This window comes from Felis catus, chromosome B4 (genome assembly GCF_018350175.1).
Source record: "Felis catus isolate Fca126 chromosome B4, F.catus_Fca126_mat1.0, whole genome shotgun sequence".
NCBI classification, from domain to species: domain Eukaryota; kingdom Metazoa; phylum Chordata; class Mammalia; order Carnivora; family Felidae; genus Felis; species Felis catus.
In genome coordinates this window covers 41,093,606-41,116,515 of record NC_058374.1, presented here as the reverse complement: position 1 = coordinate 41,116,515, position 22,910 = coordinate 41,093,606, and the positions used below count along the sequence as shown (strand labels likewise).

The 22,910-nt window shown below is 45.2% G+C and overlaps 1 protein-coding gene across 4 annotated transcripts in view; it reads left to right on the top strand.

The window, feature by feature from the left end:
* ANO2 (anoctamin 2) overlaps positions 1-22,910 on the top strand; it is a 341,730-nt gene that overhangs the window by 91,703 nt on the left and 227,117 nt on the right. For all 4 annotated transcript variants that reach the window (XM_045061286.1, XM_019834398.3, XM_019834399.3 and 1 more), the window contains 3 exons: positions 12,738-12,889; positions 16,052-16,106; positions 18,568-18,619. In XM_045061286.1, coding sequence (XP_044917221.1) covers positions 12,738-12,889; positions 16,052-16,106; positions 18,568-18,619 — 259 coding nt within the window. The remainder of the gene's footprint in view (positions 1-12,737; positions 12,890-16,051; positions 16,107-18,567; positions 18,620-22,910) is intronic.

Genomic DNA, 22,910 nt, shown 5'->3' with positions numbered 1-22,910 from the left:
GGAAGGTTTTCCCCTTAGAGCCTTCAGAGGGGGTGGAGGCCTGTTGGCAGCCCAATTCCAGACTTGTGGCTTTCACATCTGTGAGAGCATACATTTCTGCTGTTTCAGGCCACCCACTTTGTGGTAGTTTGTTATGACAGCCCTGGGGAATGAGTATACTCTTCCTCTGGGCAGGAAGTGACAAGCCAATGATCCAAGACCTGGGTCTCAGGTAGGCTTGTGGGTTTGCTCTGTATCCCAGGAATCCACTTGGCATTTTCTAAGGTTGCTTGAAGTAGCCTTGTTCATTCCTTGATGCTGGGCTGTGGACTCCTCTGGAGGAGCCTTTTTGCAAGCATCCTCCTTCCATGACCTCACCATGTCTGTGTCTGTTTCACGTTCTGCTTTTGCTTTAATGAAATCCGAAGAGACTGGAAGGGGCTCATCTTAGCACGCATGGTGGAAGGAGACCCAGTGTGGCTAAGAGCTGCTTTTCAATTCAGCAATTATTTCCCCACTTATACTTCTGTTCCCAAAGATAATTGTTGGTTTGATTAGGTGAAAGCTTCTTTCTTCCTTGATAAGGGGTAAATAAGGATAAAGTCTGTTAGTGTGTTTTAAAGGTTGCCCATATTTCATAATTCTTATGGTTGGCTTTGAGAAGAAAGGTAGTAAAACCACTCTCAATAATATCACTCAAAATGTCTGAAAATAAAAGAACTTATAGCCAGAGATATAAGTTGATAAATAATTAAATTGAGTTTTAAATGTAGCTAATGCTTCTTATGCGCTGTGTTCTTTGATAAGAGCATTACATGCTTTTTGTTTTTATCCTCACAACAATATGTGGTAAGACTAACTTTAGCTCCATTTTATAGATGAGGAAACAGGTTCAGAGAGGTTAATAAGCTTCCCTAAGGTCACCTGGCATGAAGGGGTTAGACTCATTTCTTTCTGACTGCAAAGCTGTGCTCCTACTTCACTTTACTGAAACGTCCAAATTGAAGCTTGGGCTAGCATGGTCTAGAACATCATTTCTCAGAGCCTATACTCTAGAACCAGTGGTCTTTTGTTTTCTTTTAAAAAAAAATCATGGTCTGGGGTGCCTGGGTGGTTCAGTTGGTTGAGTATCTGACTCTTGATTTTGGCTCAGGTCATAATCCCAGGGTCATGGGATTGAGTCTTGCGTCAGTCTCTGTGCAAGAGTGTGAAGCCTGCTTAAGACTTTCTCTCTCTCTCTTACCCCTCTCACTTGTTCTCTGTCTCTCAAATCAAAAAATAATAAAAATAAAAATAATTCATGGTCTAACAGACTTTAGAAACACTAATTATTAAGTTTTTCTGACCAATTAAAAGTTCTAAGAAGACTCTTAGTCTAAGAGCGAGGTTCCACTTTAACTCTTTCCCTCTGAACACTCATAGGTTATTCATAGGTATGTTCCTAGGAATCCTGGGGAACCAGTGATCTGCAGAACATACCCTGGGAAACTCCATCTCAGATTACATACCTCTGGGCTGGGACAGGTAACACATCAGAATTTTTCTCTTGTCATTGCCTGGGACTGGAACAGTGAGTTACTTAGCAGTCCTGGATGATAGCTTTCTCATCTGTAAAGTATGGAGGTTGGACCCTAACTTTTCTGTCATAGCTTTAAAATTTTGGGGTCCACACATCAGCCAAGTGACAGTTAATGAATTTGTTCATTCTTTCCCCATTGTTGATGTTAGCTGAGGGACTCCTGTGGGGTCATTCACACTCTGATTGTGTCCAAATATCTCAGAGTAAAATTGTCCCACATCTGTCACTTCTTCAAGCTGTATGCTGAATGAGGTAGTACACTTAGCATGTGGATCCCTACTCTATATCTGGGGCTGCCCTTTATCCTCGAGCCTGGTAATGTCACTGGGTTTTCTCTGAGTTCTCTTGCCCATGCCTCTCTGTGGAGCCTACATTGAGCTCCCTGATTTAGATTCTTGTCAAGAGGAGAGTACTTTACTCTCTCTTCCAGGGCCTGGAAACTTTTCACATGCTTTAAATATTTGCCTCTGGTCCTAGAATGATCTCCCCATCTTCTCTAAATACACAATAAACAATAAAGAAACACATTCTTTGCATCCCAGCCCAAATCTCACTTCCCTCATAGACCCTCCTTTATTCCTTAAGTGGATTCTTAGTCAACCTATAGTCAGCATTTTTCTCATTTGTTAGTTTTTCCTTCTTGCTCTTGTGTCTCCTAAGGTGCCACATCCCCACTCCCCCTCTGAGAACTATAGTTTGTGTTTCCTGTGTATTCCCTGCAAACTCTAGTTTCGTGTTATGTAAATAATAGATGCTCAGTAAATATCAGATTGATTGGCTGATTGATGCCAGATTATCCTTGCTCCCCCAGCCCCAGGGTCTTCTTGCAGCTGTGATCTACAGTGTAATAGCAGGACTTTTAGCTCACAGCTGTGTATAGTTCATGTGATCTTCCAGAACATTCTTTTCCCTCCTCATTCAGACCAACTCCATCCTTCATCAGGTGGTGAGCTAATTACTCTTTGGGGCTATTTTGATAGTTTAGTGAATCCTCTCTGGTGACCAGAAAGTAAAAAGCAGGAAAAACCCAATGAGCTTTGTTGAGGATGGAGAACTTGTAGATTCCTGGTCACAGGGAGAAGGGTCACTGTCTACTCAGCCTTCAAGATGCCTTTCAGGGCAGATTTCTTTTTATTATTATCAGCAGTAATTTTTAAATGAACCAGAACTGTTGGTGTTTACATAGGGTTGGCTGTAGGTGAGGCCTTGCCCCATGTTGCCATTTTCTGGTCCCAGACATTTGTTTTTAATGTAGGTACAGCTGAAAGGGTAGGGTTTATATTTGATATCTTTATGGGCTTTTCGGTGCATGCTCTTTGATTGGTATTTAAATAGGCTGGAAAGAGTGCAGCTTTTTATTCCTTTGGCTTTTTATTCCTTTTTGCTTTAGGTAATGCTTCTCATTTTCAAAAATAGAAATAAAATAATTGATGCCACCTAAGTGCTGTGGTTTGAGTGAGGAACCTGAGATGGCATATGGCCATGTTCTAGACATGCATATGGGCCTGGTGAGACCATATGGACCTGGCAGACCTAGTGTTGGTCTGTTAGTGGATAAGTCTGACTCAGGGCTCAAAAACGGTGAAGAATATATGAAAATGTTATGGAAAGTGTTTTTGAATTGTTGTAGTAAGTTCTTTTAAGACTCATGGTTAAAAAAATGGAAATAGGGGCGCCTGGGTGGCTCAGTCGGTTAAGCGTCCGACTTTGGCTCAGGTCATGATCTCGCGGTCCGTGAGTTCGAGCCCCACGTCGGGCTCTGTGCTGACAGCTCAGAGCCTGGAGTCTGTTTTAGATTCTGTGTCTCCCTCTCTCTCTGACTCTCCCCTGTTCATGCTCTCTCTCTGTCTCAAAAATAAATAAATGTTAAAGAAAAAGGAAATAGAAGTGGTGGCTTTCTTTTGTTAAAGCCTAGAGTCATGTCTCTCTGAACTGGGGTAACATGTGCCATACTGGGGTTGGCTGGGACCTGGTGCTGGAGGGCAGTGGATAGGTTGACCATTGAATTTATCACCCAAAGTAGGGCTCTTTGAGGGTGGAAGAGCTCCCAGTGATTATGCCAGGACTGTCCTGAATAATTGGGATATGTGGGTGCTCTTCCAGCTTGGCCATGGCTGCTCCTGAGGGTGTATGGGAAAGAGTGAGCAGAAGGGGAGAGATGGAGAAGCAGGCAGAGGCAGTCAGCTTCTGGCACCTGGGGCTCATGGGCGGAGCTCTTCTTACCCAGTAAGAACTGGGGTCAGTGACATGTTGGCTCATAACACCTGTCGAGATCTGATGGTTACTTTTTCAGGAATTTTGCAAGGTAGTGGTTAAACTATTGGTAGCTTGAAAATGGCCATGGTTGGCCCTGTTTATACCATAGAAATCCACAAATGTTATAAATCAACAGCCTCTCCATTAGTTGGTAAACATTTACCAGCACTGCACCAACAAAAGCCCAAGGATGTACACTTGAGTATAAAGGCAGAGTGGGGCCACTGATGTGTGCCATGGCTGGGGCAGGGTCCAACCTGAGGGTGTTTTGTGGTTCCTGCAGTAGGCATTAAAGGGGCATTGATCAGAGAGGGGCCAGGAATAATAATGTCTATGTCAGGGACTCTGAATGGATGCCACATCTGCTGCCTCTGATACAGAAATTTATTTCCTACATCTTCCTACTTGCTGGCTCTGCTCCAACCTCACTGGCCTCCTTGTTCTTCCTCCAGAATGCCAAGCCTTTTTCTATCTCAGGGACTCTCTGATTGCTCTTCCCTCTGCCTGGAAGACCTCTATCTACCCACAGAATTCACTCCCTCACTTCACTGGGATTTCTGTTCATATGTCCCCTCCTCGGACAGTCCTCCCTGTCCACCCTCTGTGAGGCATGCTCCCAGCAACTCTCTATGCCCTTCTCTTGTTTTTCCTCTAACAGTACCACCGGCTCCTGAGTCATGTATTTGTGTTCTTGTTTGATTATCTGTGTCCACACTGCACTGGAAGCTCCATGAGGGTAAGGATTTGGCTTTGTGATACAGGTAGCACCTAGAAGGGGCATGGAATAGAGCAGGCATGAAACCAGTATGTGTTAATGAATGAAAGAATGGGTCACACATACCAGACCTAATCTGTGGTGGCAACTGGATACAGACTGATGCTGAGTGGGCTCTGAGGCCCATTTGAGGACATTAAGAAGGATTCCTGTCATCCCATAGGGCTGTCTACATGGGTGGGGCTGGCAGCACATGTACCATATTATCCATTCCTGCTCTGGGTTTTCAGTTGTCCCTTCAGTTGCCAAAAAACATTTGGGAAAAGTCTAACTGTAGCTGGAATGGGGCTAGGTTGTATATAGGGGGTCCTAGCCTTTTGGAAGGCCCATTTTTCATCTACCCACCCATCCACGCACCCACTCACCCATGCATCCACCCATCTGTCCGTCTGTCCATCTGTCCGTCCATCCATCCATCCATCCATCCATCCATCCATCCAATGGATACCTATTGAGTATCACTATACTCTGCTGAGGGCAGGTGATTCAGTGGTGACCACACTGGTCTTGGCTCCATTGGCTTTGGCATGGTGAAGACTCAGAAGTTAGAGAGCTGTATGAGCTGGAAGGCACCCACAGAAGAAAAAGAGCGGGGTGGACAGAGCCAACCAGAGGAAACTAATTTAGGCGGGGGGGGGGGGGGGGGGAGGGGTGGTGGAGGGAGGGTGAGGGAAGGCGCCATTTGAGCTTAGACTTGAGGGCCAGGTTGGGGTTTGGCAGGTGGGGAGGACAGGTGAGAACCTTCTCAGGAGAGGGAAGGACAGGTCATCAGCCCCAAGGTAAGGAAACCCCAGCCTCTGTGGGGAACTGAGAGGAGGCCATTATGCATATAGTGGGAGGCAGGAGGCGCAGCTTATAGGGGATTTGTCAGCCACGTAAGTAGTTTGGATTTTATCCCGTATTTTTAAAGTCAGCAAACATTCATTCATGTGTAGAGTACATACCAAAACGGAATTAAAAACCATAAATGAATATAGAGCTAGACAAAGGAGAATGTGCATTTTGTAGTATCACTTTCCAGGCTCAGTATTGCTTCAGACAGGAAATTCACCCGTAAGCATAGGTAGGGATGAAGAGACTGGTTAGCTTCTGTTGTTGGTGTCACACAGAGTCTCCCTGTGGGATCTAGGATGCGGCTGGTCTTGGGGATTCTGGTGCTGTTGGCATTTTGGTGAATAGCTTAACACTCACACACACAGGTAAATGCTTATGCGTGGGAGTCCTTGAATCTGATACAGAGTGTGCACACATGCGTGTGTACGTGTGCGTGTGTATCCCTCCCTCTGCCCTCTCAGGCACCGGCACACGGGATAAGAACATGGGGGCAAATTCTGCTGCATCTATAGCTTTCCTTTCTCATAACTTCTTTAGTCCAGAGCCTTCTGCCCTTGTCGGCTAGTGGCTTGTGGTGCCATGCTCCACACTGACTTCTCAGTGTGCCCGAGCCTTTTGACATTAAAGGTCAGGAAGTGGGTGTGATGCTGATCTTCAAGCCCTAGCCTTAAGGCAAGTGAGATGTCATCAATTGTAATAGTTGACCTTCAATTATCTAGTGACTAGGAGGAGCAGAGGAAAGCATAAATAGATGAAAAGAGGCAGACTTTTGGGGTCATGGGATATAAGCAGACACACATACTCACAGCGGGGCTCACTGTCCATCTTGATGCCTGGTTTGTGCTCTTCCCACTGACTTTTCCTACGAGTTGTAAGGAGAGGCCTTCTTAGGTCACTACAGGTGAGTGACTCACAGATGATCAAGATTATATCATTTATAGCTCTTATTGTTGCACCTTCTCCTTGATCTCTGGGGTCATTGGACCTCTTCATGTTTGTATGGTACTGGGCATGTTAGTAAAACTTTCTGTGCCTTGGTTTCTTTATCTGTAGAATGGGGACAGTATTATGTATCTGTTCATGATAGACATCACCATAGCCTTGGTTCCTTGCATCCCTGGAGGGAACATGATTCCAATGCAGGAAGGAAACAAATCAGTCCTGAGACCACAGTGCTGTGCCCCTCTGGAGGGGAGAGGCAGAGGGAGACGGGGGGAGAAAGAAGTAAGGAAAGAAGGGATCTCGGTAAACCTCTTAGACTATGACAATGAGGCCAAAGTGAGCTTTTATGAGAACCACATTTGAGCCCTGGAATAAAAAATAAGAGCAACATACTTTAAAAATTATTTATGATTTTAAGCACATGAAAGGCGTATCATGTACCCAAGGAGGGCATAATGAGGAACAGCTGGCTAACATGTGTCTTGCCATTTCTGAGGATGTTCATAATTCTCTGATGTCCAAGAATAACAGTAATAACGAGGCCGCCGCTGAGCATATTAATGACAATAAAGAGGGTCGGGGTGCCTTTCCTGGATCCTGCTGGACACAAGAGAAGAAAGAGCCTGGCTTATTGGGTTTGGTGGGACCGAAAGGGAACTCCAGCCTGCTTCCTTCTTGGGGGATCATGGGGCCCTTCCACGGATCAAAGTTTGAAGGAAAGAGCCTGGATGGGGAGGGGGGGAGTCAGGAAACCTGGGTTTCAGGCCTGGTTTCACCAGCGACTCTGGCAATTCCTTGCGTCTGAGTCTGTTTTCCTGTCTGTTAGGTAGCGATGCTAATGCTACTTGGCAAGCACACTTGCAGAGTGTTCATGGGGCCCAATGAAGTGGTGCCTACAGAAGTGCTGGGCACATTGCAAAGCATTCTGTTTTGGAAGGGTCATCACCAGCTTTGTGCTTCTTCAGCACTTGGCAAATCAACCACCAAGCTCAGTGCCTGCATCTAGGAGGTGCCCACGATGTTGAAACATAGAAACATCACGAGTGTTTCTTTTCATTAAATGTTTAAAGCTGTACACTGTTGGACAGGACTTTCCAAGGCATTTAGTCCAGTTCTTTCTTTTATGATTTTTGAAGTGGATCTGGAGCAGTGCATGGTCTAGGGCTAATGATCCCCCACTACCGAGTCAACCTGAGTACTCTTCCCAGTGCCCTGTGGATGATGAGATTTTCCATTCTGCCTGATGGGAAGAGGTGCTATTTTCAGTCCTTTTAGATGATTCTTTCTCCAGGCTCAGCTAGGTCCCTCGCACCTGTGCGGTCAAATGGTCTCAGGGGACCTTCTGCAGCTCTCTGGAGCTCCTTGTGAAGCTCTCTCCTCTGGGCTACCCTGTCCTGTGAACTCCATTTGCCTTGGCCTCCCCAGACTTCCAGCTCTGTCTCCTCAGCTCAGGGGTTCAATGGGCCCCACTTGTCTTCCCTTCCTGCCCCTTGGCTGAGAACCTCTGTCAAGGCAGTGAGCTGGAGCCATCCCAGGAGCCATCTTGCTTGTTTCCTGTCTCCTAGGAACTTTGTTGCCTGATAGCCAGTATCTTGAAAACCACAGTCTCTATCCATTGGGGCTGCTATAATGGAATACCATGGACGGGGTGGCTTATAAACAAGAAAGTGGGCGTGGAATTCTTTCTCAGAGTTCTGGAGGCTGGAAGTCTTAGACCAGGGTGCCATGGTGGTCAGGTGAAGGACCTCTTCCTCGTTCCTAGCTGGTACTTCTCACTGTGTCCTCGCGTGGCAGAAGGGGCTCCACCCTCATGATCAAATCACTTCCCAAAAGCCCCACCTTCTAATATCATCATATTGGGCACTAAGGATTTCAAAATATGAGTTTTGGGAGAACACAGCAATCATTATTTCATGTTTTTTTGTTTGTTTTCGTCTGGGTGTCTTGGTTGTTTCTGATAGGGTAAATCTGGTCCATTTTACTCCATTGTAGTGGGAAGTGGGTATTCCCTAGTTCTCTCTTTAGAGGTGAAGAACCTGAGAGGGAGAGTGACTTGCCTAAAGTCACACAGCTCCTTGGTGTCAGCAAGGACCAGGACCCAGGTCATTCACTCAGTAGATGTTATTGTGTTCCTGCTGTGGACCAGGCACACAGGGTTTGGTCCCTGCTCTCCAGAAGTCTATAGTCAGTTAGGGAGACAGGCAAGTGAGCCAAGAATTAGAGAAGAACATGATAAACTTCATGATGCAGGCATTTGTTCACAGGGTACTGAAGAAGCATGACGAGAAGTGAGCAGCCAAGGAAGTTTTTCTGGGCAAGTTGATCCTTAAGCCTAGTGGTGAAGGAGAAGTAGGAGTAGTCCAGATGAAAAGGAAGGGAAGAAGTTTCAGGAATAGGTACAATGCTCAGGCAGGGAGCAGGGTCCTTTGTCCTGTGAGCTTATGTGTCCCTGGCATTGTGCCATGGGTTCACCCACCTGTGTTTTATTGTGAGTACATGTCTGGCTTCATCCCCCACGAGCCCCTGAAGTCTGGGAAATCTCTTTCCAATGTAAGTCGATCAGATCTTTCAGCCTGGACATGACCATGTGGGGTCTTGGTCAGTGCTGTGGAGTGGATGTTACTTTGATGTTTCTGGTGAGACTCTCCTCCACGTTTTACATTTTTCCTGGAGGCGGATGATATTGCTTTCAGTGATTTGGAGTACCCCCATCAGGAAACAGTCGAAAGGTATCCTGGGCCCATGCCTGGTCCCTCTGAAGACATACCATAGGTGCCTACTCCTTTTAGCCCGTTTCTCTAAGTGAGCTCTACCAGACCCACTGCAGGGTGAGGGTGAAGAACTACGTGGAGGTTCTCAGCTAACCTTCTGCCAGAACAAAGCCCTGACACAGTTGCTGGGTTATTAATCTGTACCTGTTGAATACGGGCATTCCTGGCCTCTGCCGAGGCTGGGCTCCCAAGTGCCTTTGCAGTTGGTGGGGACAGGGAGGGAAGCTGTTCAGCCAGCCAGTCTTTAGTATTTTAGCTTGACTCTCCAATCCCATTTATTTCTACCAGGCCTGTTACCTTGTGGCTGTTCCGTCCCCAGCCTGGGCTCCTCCAGTGGCAGCAACTGCCATCATCAATGCTGGTTTCCCCCCAAATTTATCATTCATTCATTCATTCATTCATTCATTCATTCAAAGACAGGAAACAGTTTGGACGGTATCCTGCCTTCATGGAGATCATGGTTTGGTAAGGCAGCTGGACATTAATCAAATAATCATTCAAGTGAATGTAAAATTACAACTGCAGTAAGTGCTACGAAGGAGAGGAATTTGGGCCCATGAAATACTGTGAAGGTAGGACTTGACCTTGTCTGGAAGCCAGGAAGGACTTTCTTTAGGAAGTGACGATTAAGGGAGGCATCAAGTGTGAATAGAGTTGGCGCGGCGGGGGGGGGGGGCAGGGAGTAGATGCAGAGTGTCGAGGGCTCAGAATGTTGGGAAAACTGCAAGAGGGCCAGCAGTTGGGTGCAGTGAGCAGGGGACTATGGGGACTCCTGTGGGGTCCCATGGGCTGTGTTAAGAACTTTGTTCTTCATCATTAGAGCAATATAACCATTGAAGGCTTTTTCATAGGGAGGTTGAAGGCTTCCCAGACTAGGAGAGTCTGGGAAGGTAGTAATGGAGAGAAGTGGACAAAGAAGAAATAACCCTGGTGGGTCTGAGTCTGTCATTCCAAGGCATCTGGAAGACAGAGTCCATCAGCTTCCCTCCTGTTTGGAAACTTTAATTTCCATGCACATGCCATTGAAAGACACATGGTGATGGGTATGATTAGCACATTGCAATCTCAGTGCAGGACACGTGCCTGGTCAGCACCTGCCCCAAATGACCTGTGAGATGTGTTCTGGGACTGCATGAGGGGGCCATTGCTCTGTCCCCGTCCCTCCAGGCTCAAAGATTCCTGAGGGATGAGCTCTTTGCATTGCAGTGACCAATGTGTGCGGAGAGACTTGGCAGGATGCTTAAGAACTTAATGACAATGGAGGCATGATTATAAGTGGCACACTATTTTTTCCCCCCATGATAACTCACATTTTAGCAAACAAAGCAGTAGAGTAGAATAGTCAAGAACACAGGCTTTGCCAAGGGATTCAGATACTCCAGTTATTACCTGGTTTACACTATCTGGGTACTCCAAAGAAATCAGGCCATGTAACCCTTCTTCAATCCAGCTTGAACTTTTCTACTTTCTTGTTTGTCTAGAATGTCTTTGCCTGCATCTGTTCAAGCCTTATTCATTCAAACTATTCATAAGGTAATGTTAGTAGAAGTGCGATCAAACAAGATAAAGCATGTGTAGAAAATGAAACAAATGCCCATCAATAGGGGAATGACTAAACAAATTAGGATTCATGTCTGCTGTGTAATATTACACATTCATTAAGGTAGTTCTATGTGAACTGACCTGGAAAGGTAATATATCTGTGATGTATTGCTAAATGAAACAGGCAAATTGTGGAACCATACATGAAACAGGATCATAGTTGGATTTAGAAAGGAATGTGTATGGAAAAAGTTAGGATGAAACGTACTCCAAGTTGTTAATAGAGATTTCCTCTGGAAAGGATGGTGGGATTCGGCTGGAAATGAAATTGAACTGTTCACATACAGTTAATGTACTTTTATGGTTTGGGTTTGCTTGTTTACTAGAACTGTGTTAATTTTGTAATTGAAATAAAATAAAAATGCATCAAAAAACTTGTTAGAAGAAATAAATCAACCATGGTTCTATTTCAGTTGTTAGATTGGGGACGTTCTTCCCCTCCCCCTGATTTATTATTTTATTAAAGAACAAAATGATAGCAAGAGAAAGTTACCTTTCTGTGAAAGCTCAACAAAAATGCTATTCCCCAATGAAACATGTTTCTGATTCCTCAATTGGATGTGCTGTCTCCTTTCTTTGAACCCTCAAATACTTTGTGTGGCTTTTGCGGCATTTAACTCTGTCTGCCTTGTATTTCATACCTGTTTTACTGCCTCTCTAGATTTAAGCCACTGGATGGATGTCATGATAGAGAAGAAAATCAGCTTTCAAGTTAGAAGATCTGGATGTTGGCCCTTGTTCTGGTTTTCTAGCACAACGTGACAAATGAGCTCAAACGTAGTAGCTGAAAACATAGTCACTTTTTCCTTTCTTATGAGTTTATGGTTAGGAACTTGAGCAGAGCTGGGCTGGATGATTCTTCCACTCATGTGGTATTGAGTTGTGTCCCTTGGTGGAATTTAGCTGGGGGTTGACCTGGACAGGAAGGTCCAAGAAGACTTCCTTCATATGGCTGATGCATGGCCAGGCAGCTGAAAGGCCGGGTCCAGCTTAAGTCCTTTGTCTTTCTGAGCGAATGCTCTTACCTTCCCATGGACTTCTTCCTGGTGGCTCCGGACTTTGAGACAAAGGCAAACCAAACAGAAGCTGCCTGTCTTCTAGAGGATGCAACCAGCAGAGTGTCTCTTCTGCTGTACCGATTAAGCATCTACAGAGCCCACTCAGGTTTAAGAGGGTGGGAACAGAATAGTGCTTCTTGAAAGGAAAATTTGTATGAGAAATTTGTGGCCACCTTTAATCTGTCACAGCTCTGCTGTAAGTGCGGCCTCCATGTCTCAAGGACTACATCTATCAATTAAAAAGAACAAGATCTGTAATGTATGCAAAAACACCCTATGCATTATAAAAAGCTATGTGTACTATACATATATCAATAATTATCTTGATACTAACTCTGTATCTTACTCAAGGCAGGTATTTTCTAGAGGTTTACTACTTTGAAAACAGACTCATTTATCAGCTAATTCACACAAAGAAAGTGATGTGGGGCATGGTGTAGTTGCAGAGTACAGACTTTGACTAGGTTGACATGAGTTAAATCCAAGCTGTCACTCAGTTACTATCTGTGTGACCTTTGTTGGCTCATTGCACCTTTCTGAGCCTTAATTTCCTCCTCATAGTATGAGAGTAGTATTTACTGAGCTGGGTTTCTGTGTGTATTGGAGCTAATTTGTGTGGAGTACTTAGTATGGCAACTGTCATAGTAGGTCTTCTGTTTCTCTTAAGATGATGTAACAAAGTCATATAGCAAATTTGGCCTCCTCGCTGGTTTCTCTGCATTGGTTACTCCATCCGCAGAGATGACCGAGACGGGGTCGAGAGCCCACACCTTTGTGAAAGCAGCAGGGAAGGGGGGGCTCCACTTGTCTCTCCCAGTCTCCTCCTCTTTCCAGAGTGTCCCTCGCTGGGGGTTTGGTGCCCCGTGCAGCTGTGGTTGTAGTCATTCTTCTCTCGGTTGGATGCGGTCTCCTTTTTAGGCCTGTGGCTTTGCCTTTTGTAGATGTATGAGATCAAATCAGAAGGCAGCATCACGAAGAAGTTCAACGAGCTTCTGCAGAAGCTGAGCTCGCCCCTGAAACCTAGAGTTCCAGAGCACAGTAACAACAAGATGAAAAATCTCTCCTACCCATTCTCCAGGGAGAAAATGTATCTGTAAGTATGGGAGCTGTTGGGGTAGGGATGTGGCAGGGGATGGGAAGGGAAATCAAATACCACTCAGTGTCTCAGCTCCCACAGTGAGTGCCCCACAGCCTGGGAGATAGGGGAGGAGGCATACTCTCATGGTGAAATGTTCCCTGCATCTGCTTTCTGAATCCCCTTCCCTAAATGAGATTATCCCAAAGAGCTCCCCAACATGTGTCCAGTGGCTCATGGAGCACCTGCCATTTTAGTCATGTTGCATGATGGATGGAAAATCATGGAGCACAGAGCCATAAACTTTGGGGTTCAGTGAGAAAATGGTCAGATACCTGTTTGCCTTCTGTGAGGAAACCATTCTGCCCAGTTCCTAGTCTAATAGGGTTTCAACATATTGTGATAAACCAGAGAGAAGGAGAATAAAGTTTCTGGATTTTTGTATTCCCATCTGCATACTCATGTACCCACTGACTCTGAAGAGATGCCCACCCAGATCCCCCCTAGGGAGGGGGGCGGGATAAGAGCTCTTCACAGGGATGGCCATTTGGGAAACCTTTGGAAGAATGAGTCATGGTTGGGAAGTGAGAGATGGAGCAGGCAAGCATGAGTTCTGTTGTAGGTGCTGATGGGAGAATAAGAGTGTCAGGATTAAGAGAGGGAAAGCAAGGACCAAAGATAGGTAGAGGAGATAGAAGAATCTGTCCCTTTTGGGGAGATGGCATTCCCAAAGCTGTGTTTCTGGTGTTGATTGGATAACATCTCCTACCCATTTTTTGCCGTATTAGATAATAATTCAATACACATGTATTTACTGTTTGTTTTGCACGTATTTTCTCATTGAATCATTATTCCCCTCATGATTCTGGTCCCAATTCTGGTCCCAATTCTGGTCACTAATTCCAATGTGTGTGCCGGTCTTCCCATCCACCAAGGAATTCTTTGACATCCTGCAATTCCACACAGTTCTGACACTACCTACCCTTGGAGAACATTACATTTCCCAGGTTGAGGGCTCAGTGCAACAAGACTGCCCTCCACCTCAGATGCCAATCACAAGTCCAAGGTGTTCCCTGTGCTTCTGACTGGCTGGCTGTAGATCAGAGGTTCCCATGACCTCCTCTTCAGGTTTGATTAACTTGCTAGAGGAGCTTACAGAACTCAGAAAACTGATTTACTCACTAGATTACTAATTTATTACAAAAGATATGAATCAATGGCCAGATGAAGAGATACATAAAGTGAGGTTCTGAATGAAGGTGCTTGTGTCTTTGTGAAGCTTGGGGCCCGCCATGGGGGCACATGGAGGCATCCTAGTTCCCCAGCCTGGGTACTCTGCAAGCCCATTCCTTTGGGGTTTTTCTAGAGGCTTCCTTATGTAGCCATGGTTGATTAAATCACGGGCCATTGGCTACTGATTTAACCTCTAACCCCTCTCACCTCCCCAGAAATCAGGGGTGGGACTGAAAGTTCCACCCTCTATTCAAGGTTGGTTCCTCTGGCAATCAGGTCTCTCTCCCCCACCTCCCTTCCACCTTTAGGGGATTTTCAAAAACCACCTCATTGATAAAAGCCTAGTTGTGGCTGAAAGAGGCTTGTTAGGAATAACAAGACACCCATTTCACCTTTATGGCTCTGAAAATGATTTCAGGAACTGAGGACAGGAGACCAAGTATTATGACAAAACATGTTCCCATTGCCCTTATTGTTCAGAAAATTCCAAGGAATTTGGGAGCTATGAGTCACGAGCCCTGGATGAAGACTAAAAGATGCATTTAGCATAAGTCACAATGTCACCCTGCCTCATGAGGTGGCCATTCAGATATAATGGTGTCTCATAGAGAGGAAACTAAGGTCGGGGATCTGTTCAAGTTCACACAGCATTAAGTGGCTGAACTGGGACTGGGACTGGCACATTGACCTACTACTGGCTGTTGGGGTTTTTTGTTTTTTGTTTTTTGGGTTTTTTTGGTGCTCTGTGTCTCTTCCATGCTTCCCCTTCCTTGGGTCTGCATGTTGGTGCTGGCATCTGAACTGCCGTCTCCCATGCATCTCCATTCATTCAGTGCCTGTGATACTTCAAATCCAGTTCCTAGACACCTCCATCTGGAAGAATCTTCTGTCCTTCCCGCCCAAAATAAGCTCTCCATCCTCTGAATTGTTAGAGCAATGGTCTACCTACTATCATGTTCTACTCTTCATTGGTTACTAGGAAACACATGCACCCAAGTGACGGGGGCTCCGGCGGAGCTGGGAGCACATTCCAGGCATCTGCACCCTGAGCACAGTCAGATCTACACAGGTGTTCTTTTTAGCGAAAAGGTCACAGTGTGAAGTGGAGAACAGACACGGGCCTTCCATAATTAAGAGTTTGGGGGCGCCTGGGTGGTGCAGTCGGTTAAGCGTCCGACTTCAGCCAGGTCACGATCTCGCGGTCCGTGAGTTCGAGCCCTGCATCGGGCTCTGGGCTGATGGCTCAGAGCCTGGAGCCTGTTTCCGATTCTGTGTCTCCCTCTCTCTCTGCCCCTCCCCCGTTCATGCTCTGTCTCTCTCTGTCCCAAAAATAAATAAAAAACGTTGAAAAAAAATTAAAAAAAAAAAAGTTTGGTAGCTAACTGATGTGACAGTAGTGACAATATTAAATGAAAGTTTGAAAAACAAAGCCTTATCATCCCAGCCCCAGGAAACTATACTCTTTCTGGTGGTTGTTATATTGTTTACTCTCTTTGTCCATACACAGGAATCCTTTCTACATACTTTCATGTTTAAAACATATCATAGTATAATATTTTCCTATCAGTCTAAAATTTTCTACTTAGGATGTTCTCATAATTATAATTTTCAGTGACCGCATGATAATCCACCCTGTTGATTTTGGAATTTCATTTTATGTCCACTATCCTTATTGTCAGTAACTTTGCAACGAACATTTTTATTTATGGAACTTTTTTCTTCCATTGAATTTATATTTCCTAGGATTCATTTCTGTGATCAGTTCTCACAATTACTAGGTCAAAAAAAATTATAAACACTGTGTGTGTGTGTGAGCATGTGTGAATATGTGTGTCTCACACATCTTGCTGTGTTGCTTTCTCAAGGTTTGCTCTGGCCTGAGGTGACAGTGGTCTCAGGACAAGGGTCATAAAATGAGTTGACCTTCTGTTTTCTTGGTGTCTCCAGGTACAACATCCAGGACAAGGACACCTTCTTTGATAATGCCACCCGTAGCCGCATTGTAAGTACACAGGTCAACTACGGGTGGTGGGTTCTAGATAAGGGGAAGGCTGGGTACCCAGTGTGGTAGGGCCTTCTCTTGCTCTTCCTGCTGCCTCCCATCATCCTTTGCTTGGGGTTGCCTAGCAACCAAGGGGCGGATCCAGGAGCTTCCCAATCTTAGTGGCAAAAGGAATAGCAAACAGATCCCCTCACTTAGAGGCTGAGAGAAGTCTCTTCTCTTTAGGATTCTCCACCTTGGCCATTTGGAATCACAAAAACAGGAAATGTCTGAGCTGGTGGGGTCTTTCAGATAATCAGGTGACCCCCTTGCTTGACAGTTGGGGAAACTGAGGCTCTAAGAGGCAGTGGATTGAAAAAATTCATACAGATCACTAGTGTCTGAATGAGGACCCGTTGCGGGGCTACTGTGTTTCTTTTACCCTCTAAGGAGTGTTGTGCATTTATATCACAGGGGATGCTAGAACTAGCCAGTTAGTTCAAGAATAAAATTCCCAGCCCATTCAATAGAATGCCAAAATTCATGACTGTAGCTGTTCTTCTACTATTTTTATTTATTTATTTTTTTCCTTTTGAAATCAAGGTTTTGGCTTTTGCATGATGATGGATTCTGACGAAAATCTGTGTATGGCCTGTGCCCCGTGGCCTCCATCTGAGCTGTAGCGTGTCTCCATGCTCTGGTCCATTTATTCTCTATCTGCCTGGAGAGCATTCAGCATATGGACAGAGGAGAAAAAGAGGGACCCAAGAAAAGCTGCTTACTTACTTATGCCACAGTGGAAACAATGGCAGTGTGTTTCCATTGTACCCTAGGAAAGAACTTGAGTTTCAACAGAGGAGAAGTAAGGGTCAGGTAGTAGAAGGACTTCCAAGTCAGCAGGGTGATCAGAAGGATGAGAAGTGACAGGTGATTAGAGGAAGCTACAAAACATTTCTAAGGCACACTGAAAATATGGCCCTCCCTGACTCTTTGCTCACAGGTTGGGGAAGAAAACACCTCAGGTTCCTTAGCCTAGTATTTTAGGAAGGTTAAAATGAGTACATGATTTATCATCCTATGGAAAAAGGCATAAACTTCCCATTTTTTTGTTGATGCTATTACAAGCTGTTTAAATTGCCCTGTGGCTTGGGTCTCATGTCTATGGGGGAGTTAAAGGGTGTTGTGGAGATTACCAAATAATTGCAAAGTACTTGTAAAATAGTCAATGTCATATAAATGCTGTTCCTAATTATTATTGCTGTCGAATTACTGCACAGTATTATAAGTGAATTAAACATTCTTGGGCCCCATAGTGCTGGAAGTTATTTATTTTCCACTCGCTCTAAGTCTGTGGCTGGAATATGGGAGTGTGAATGATGATGCAGGAACACACTTCTCTCATTCAGCTCTCATTCTGGAAGCTTCTCCCTTTCCCTAGTCCCCCCCCCCCCCCCCCCATAGTGAGAAGGGGTAGAAAAGAGCCTTTGAGTTTTGTCTTGGGGTCTACTCTGCCCTGGACTATTGTCTGAGGAACTTGCTCGTATCGGCATCCCTGTGCCCCTTCTTTGTAGGTGTCCTAGCACCCCAGCTATTTGTCCCAGAGCAGACTTCCTTGCTGGGAACCTCTTTATAGTTGGGCACAGGCTTGGGACCCTTTGGAGGGCACTAGCTGGCCAGTCACTGTTTCCTCTGCAGCCCTCCCTCACATGTGAGAGACATTTCCCTACAAGTCCCATGTCCAGGGCTCTGTTGGCCTATTTCGCCATACAGTCATCATTGGGCTGAGAGCCTGGTATGTGCCCCAGAAGTGCTCCGAGACAAGGAGTCTTGAGGAAGTGTCTGACTGGGGAGACAAGATGAGGACTCAGGAAAAAAACAGAGAAATAATAGTAACAATGAGCAAGATGTATGTGGCTCTCTATGAGTTTACAAAGCACTTTCATGTTTTCTTAGAACAGCTCTGTGAGTCAGCTCCATTACAGAGAAGGCCAGGGACTGTCAGGGCCCTCAGGGAGGTTTGCTCAGGACCCCTTGGCTAGGAGCTGGGCCTGGAACTGGATTCAGCGGCCTGCTCATCCCGGGCTTTCCCCAGCGTGGTGCTACTCAGGGTTGGCGGACAGGACACCCTCCTCTTCCCCTTCCCTGGACGTTCTGGCCCCAGCACTACCTCCCAAACCCTCCTGAAGCATGTGGGTCTGGGTTCCCTGGCATGTTTTCCTTACCTCCTGTAACTGCAGTCCATATACAGCCTTTATGTTTTCGGGGTAGGGCGAAGGGGATAGTGTGCGTGCGAGGGACTTAGGTTCTTTGCTTCCTCAAAGCACTCAAGTTCAAACAGGTTTGATGTGCAGTGCATGAGCTTGGCATATGCTTGGCTTCCCCCTCTCTGGAAGTGGGTCCAGTTGCCTGGTCCCCTGCCCACCCCCTCCCATGGTGGCACACACGGTCATGGTGCTCACAGCCCTGCTCTTGTCTGTTTCAGGTGCACGAGATCCTGAAGCGCACAGCCTGTTCTCGGGCTAACAACACAATGGGTAAGGACCCCCTCTGCCACCCACGGGCCCAGTGCTGATGGGCTGCCACAGTGCCAGAGCTGTCCTCTCTGCAGCTTGCTGCAGGGTATGGGGGGCAACGAAGAACAGAACAAACAGACACCCCCATGGAGGAGGAGAGGCTGCTTGCACTCAGGGCCAGGGGTCCTGCTTGCTCTCCAGGAGCAGCAGCACCCCATCTTGTGGGGGCAGGGGTGTTCCCCAGATTGCTGTAACTTCTCCCAGACCTTCATCCCTGTCTCCACAACCTATACAAGGTTTTAATAATCACCCAAACATGGCAGGTTTAGTTTATTTATTTAGTTTTTAAGAAGAAAGGCATCTCAGAGACCCATTAGTGCAGCCTTCTCCCTTTATGTGTGAAGGAGCCGACCTCCCGCAGGGTGACTTTTCAGAGGTCACACGTTAGTCTGAAGGTGCAGCTCCTGAGTTCAGCGTTCCTGTCACCGAATGTGGCTGAATCTGTTCCCTTGGTGATTTGTTTTTGAAACTTGAGTGTATTAGTCTTTGCAGTAGGAACATCAGCATTTGGGAGCCCATAGGGCAGGCCAGCTGATGCTGGAGAACTTTGCGGAAGACACACAAAATGGCTGAGGTGGAGATGGGAGCTTATGAGCACAAGCACGCGTCCTTTCCACAGGAATCACTCTGCAGGCCAGAGCTCTTTCCAGAGCAGCTACCAGCACTCAGAATGGCTTTTGAAACCTTTGAGAGAAATTCCTTCAAAATACACTCTGGGGTGGCAAATCTTTGGCTTTTGAGGCAGCCTTGAGTTAAAGAGTTCAAAGTCATTTAGAGGCAAGTCTAGTGAATAATGTAGTCAATCAAGCCAAGAAATCACAACAGTGCTAATGATAATAAAGATAGCATTGGAGAGTTTTGCAGGGGGACTCATAAGCTGCCTTAATACCAAGGGAGTAGTCCTGGAGAAGGACCCAGAACAGGTTTTAATTTTTTTTTTTTTTTTTTAACGTTTATTTATTTTTGAGACAGAGAGAGACAGAGCATGAACGGGGGAGGGGCAGAGAGAGAGGGAGACACAGAATCGGAAGCAGGCTCCAGGCTCTGAGCCATCAGCCCAGAGCCCGTTGCGGGGCTCGAACCCACGGACCGCGAGATCGTGACCTGGCTGAAGTCGGACGCTTAACCGACTGCGCCACCCAGGCACCCCCAGAACAGGTTTTATATAGTGATAGTGCCTTTAGTCTAGTGCAGAACTTCTCGAGGGGGCAATTTATGATGACGGGTTGCGTTGATGTATTCATCTTATACAAAATCCCAAATAACACTCTAGTTTTTGAAAGTCAAGTCTTGCATGTGGTGTTGTTTGTCTGGAACATGGTACTGATGAGGTCAGGACATGAGTGAGGGAGGTAATTAATTAGCCCAGCTTGATTCCATGGAAGGACTGAAGCCCCCACTTAGAGCAGCCATTTTTCCTTGGTTCCAAGGACAACCAGAAGAGTCAAGAGATCTTAGAATGTATTTTATATTTTCTCATGACTTCTATCAGAATTCTTGAATTTACCTCATTTCTTGACCAGTTCACTCCTCAGCTCCATTAATCTGCCTTTTATCCTGTCAGACCATCCTCAATTTGACCAAACCTGCTCTCTCAGATGTCATAGGTGACTTCCAATTCCCACATTTCATGGCCTTTTTCTTAGTCTTCCTCTTCTTTAACCTCCTACACATCCTTCCACACCTTCTTTATGGACCTTCATCCTCTGAGAGTTGATATCCAGGAAGGTGCTACTGCTGTACTGATCTGCTGCCACTCTTAAAAAAAAATAATAAAAATTAAAAAATATATATATATACACACACACATATATATTTTAGATATCTATATCTATATCTATATCTGTATCTATATCTATATCTATATCTATATAGAGAGAGTGAGTATGAGCAGGGGAGGGGCAAGAGAGAGGGAGAGAGAGAATCCCAACCAAGCTTTGCATTGACAGCACAGAGCCCGATGTAGGGCTTGATCCCATGAACCATGAGATCATGACCGGAGCCGAGGTCAAGAGTGGGATGCTTAATACTTGAGCCACCCAGGTGCCCCTCTGCTGCCATTCTATTTCTGCCTCATGGACCACACTTTCTTTGGTTCTTCTTCCTTCTCCTAGATTTTAGATGTTTTCTTCTCCATATTCCCTTGGCCTCCTTACTTTTCTCTGTATACAGATGACTAGGAACCATGTATTTGTATTTCCCACTTCTCTCACTAATTCTAGCCCAACATTTCCAACTGACAGATGGATATCTCCACTGAGATGTTCACCAGAACCTTAAAATCAGTATATCAAATGTCCATTTCTAATTCCCCCTCTCTTCCTCTCTCTCCTGCTTCTCTTCCTGTTATTGTGACCACTGTCTTCTCTGTTTTTGCTCACATGGTTCCCTTCACCTGAATGTCCTCCCCCCATCCCCCCATGCCCATCCCCAGACCAAACATGGCTGTCCCATGGGTTCTTCCAATGCCCTGTCCTTGGAACTCCCACCAAATTCAGTCTCTTTCTTGCTGATTGCTATGTCCATGGCCTAGGCTCCCAAACAGTCCTTGAAGTGTGTTGAATCATCTCCTATGCCCCAGTGCACCTAGCTGTCTGCCTTGCACATTCTAGTCGATGAATTTGGTTTAGCAAATTAATTAAACATGCCTAGCCTGTTAGCCCACAGCGATTGCTGGTAATTGTAACTATGGACAAATAAATTCTCTGCAACTCAGTTTCCTTGGATGTAAAGTGGGATAGTAACATCTATCTTGCAGAGTCTTTGGGAAGATTGAGCTGTTAGTTTGTCTTGTAAACTAGGAAGTCCTTGAAAACTGAAGTTTATTTTGAGAGACCGTCTCTGGGTTGTCAAAAGGCCATTAGGGATCCTCTACTTTAACACTGAAGTTTTTTTTCTTTTTCATTTGAGGATATGAATTTTTTGGTGATGTCTCAAATCAAACTTCTTAAGAATTTTGTTGTGTTGAGTAGTTTTCAAAAATTTCTTTTTTGTCGTTCAGAAAACATTTATTGAGCACCTTGTCTGTGTCAAATGATGTTATAGAAACTGAGAGATGCCAAGATGAATTTGACCTAATTTCTAGCCTTGAGGGCTCTTAGTTTAGCTATGCAGACAGTCATGTAAATAAATAATTATGAGCTAATCTGCTAGGTACAACTATAGAGACATGTACAGAGTGCAGAGGGAACACAGAGGTGGAAGCAATTAACTTCCACGTGTGTGTGTCTAAGTATCAACATAAATTATCCAGTATTCATTTCGTAGCTCAGGGGAAAGTTGGCATTTCAGTAATTCTACAAATGGGGACAGAGATGACATGTGACATGTCCAGGGTCGTATACTGAGTCATTGTCAGATGGGTCTAGAACTTGGGTTTCTTTGCTCCAAATCTTATATCCAATACCTTTGGGATGCTGTGAACTAGAGGTGGAATTAGGTTGAATCTTTAAAGTCTGTTACTACAGAAGCAGTAGCCATCTGGCCACTGATATATAGGCATTTGAATTGGAAGGGAGAGCCTACCTTCTTTTAACATATATTGAACCTTAGGTCCTAAAACACCCAGGTACTTCTGCTAGGGGTCTTGGCAGGGAAACGTGGAGAAATGAGTTCAAGTTCTGTCTCTACTAAATTTGGTTAGATTTTGGTAGGCTGTATTGTGTCTGTTAGCCTCAGTTTTCCTGCACTTACAAAATGCTGAAAATGAAGGAAAACTGAGGTTAACATATTATAAAGCCTCTTCTTTAGTGCTATTCTAATATAATTTAAGTTAAACTTTAAACAACTCACTATACAAATAAATTTTAAAGCCCCATTGTTAGCCAAACTATAAGAGATTCTTAAAAACTGAGAATAAAATGAGGGTTGATGGGGGGTGGGAGGGAGGGGAAAGTGGGTGATGGGCATTGAGGAGGGCACCTGTTGGGATGAGCGCTGAGTATTGTATGGAAACCAATTTGACAATAAATTTCATATTAAAAAAATTTAAAAAAATAAAAAATAAATAAATATCTGGCAGATTTTACCAGTTGTGTGTGGGGGGAACCCATTGTTGATTTCTGTACTTTTTTTTATTTTTATTTTTTTTTTTTAATTTTTTTTTCAACGTTTATTTATTTTTGGGACAGAGAGAGACAGAGCATGAACGGGGGAGGGGCAGAGAGAGAGGGAGACACAGAATCGGAAACAGGCTCCAGGCTCTGAGCCATCAGCCCAGAGCCTGACACGGGGCTCAAACTCACGGACCGCG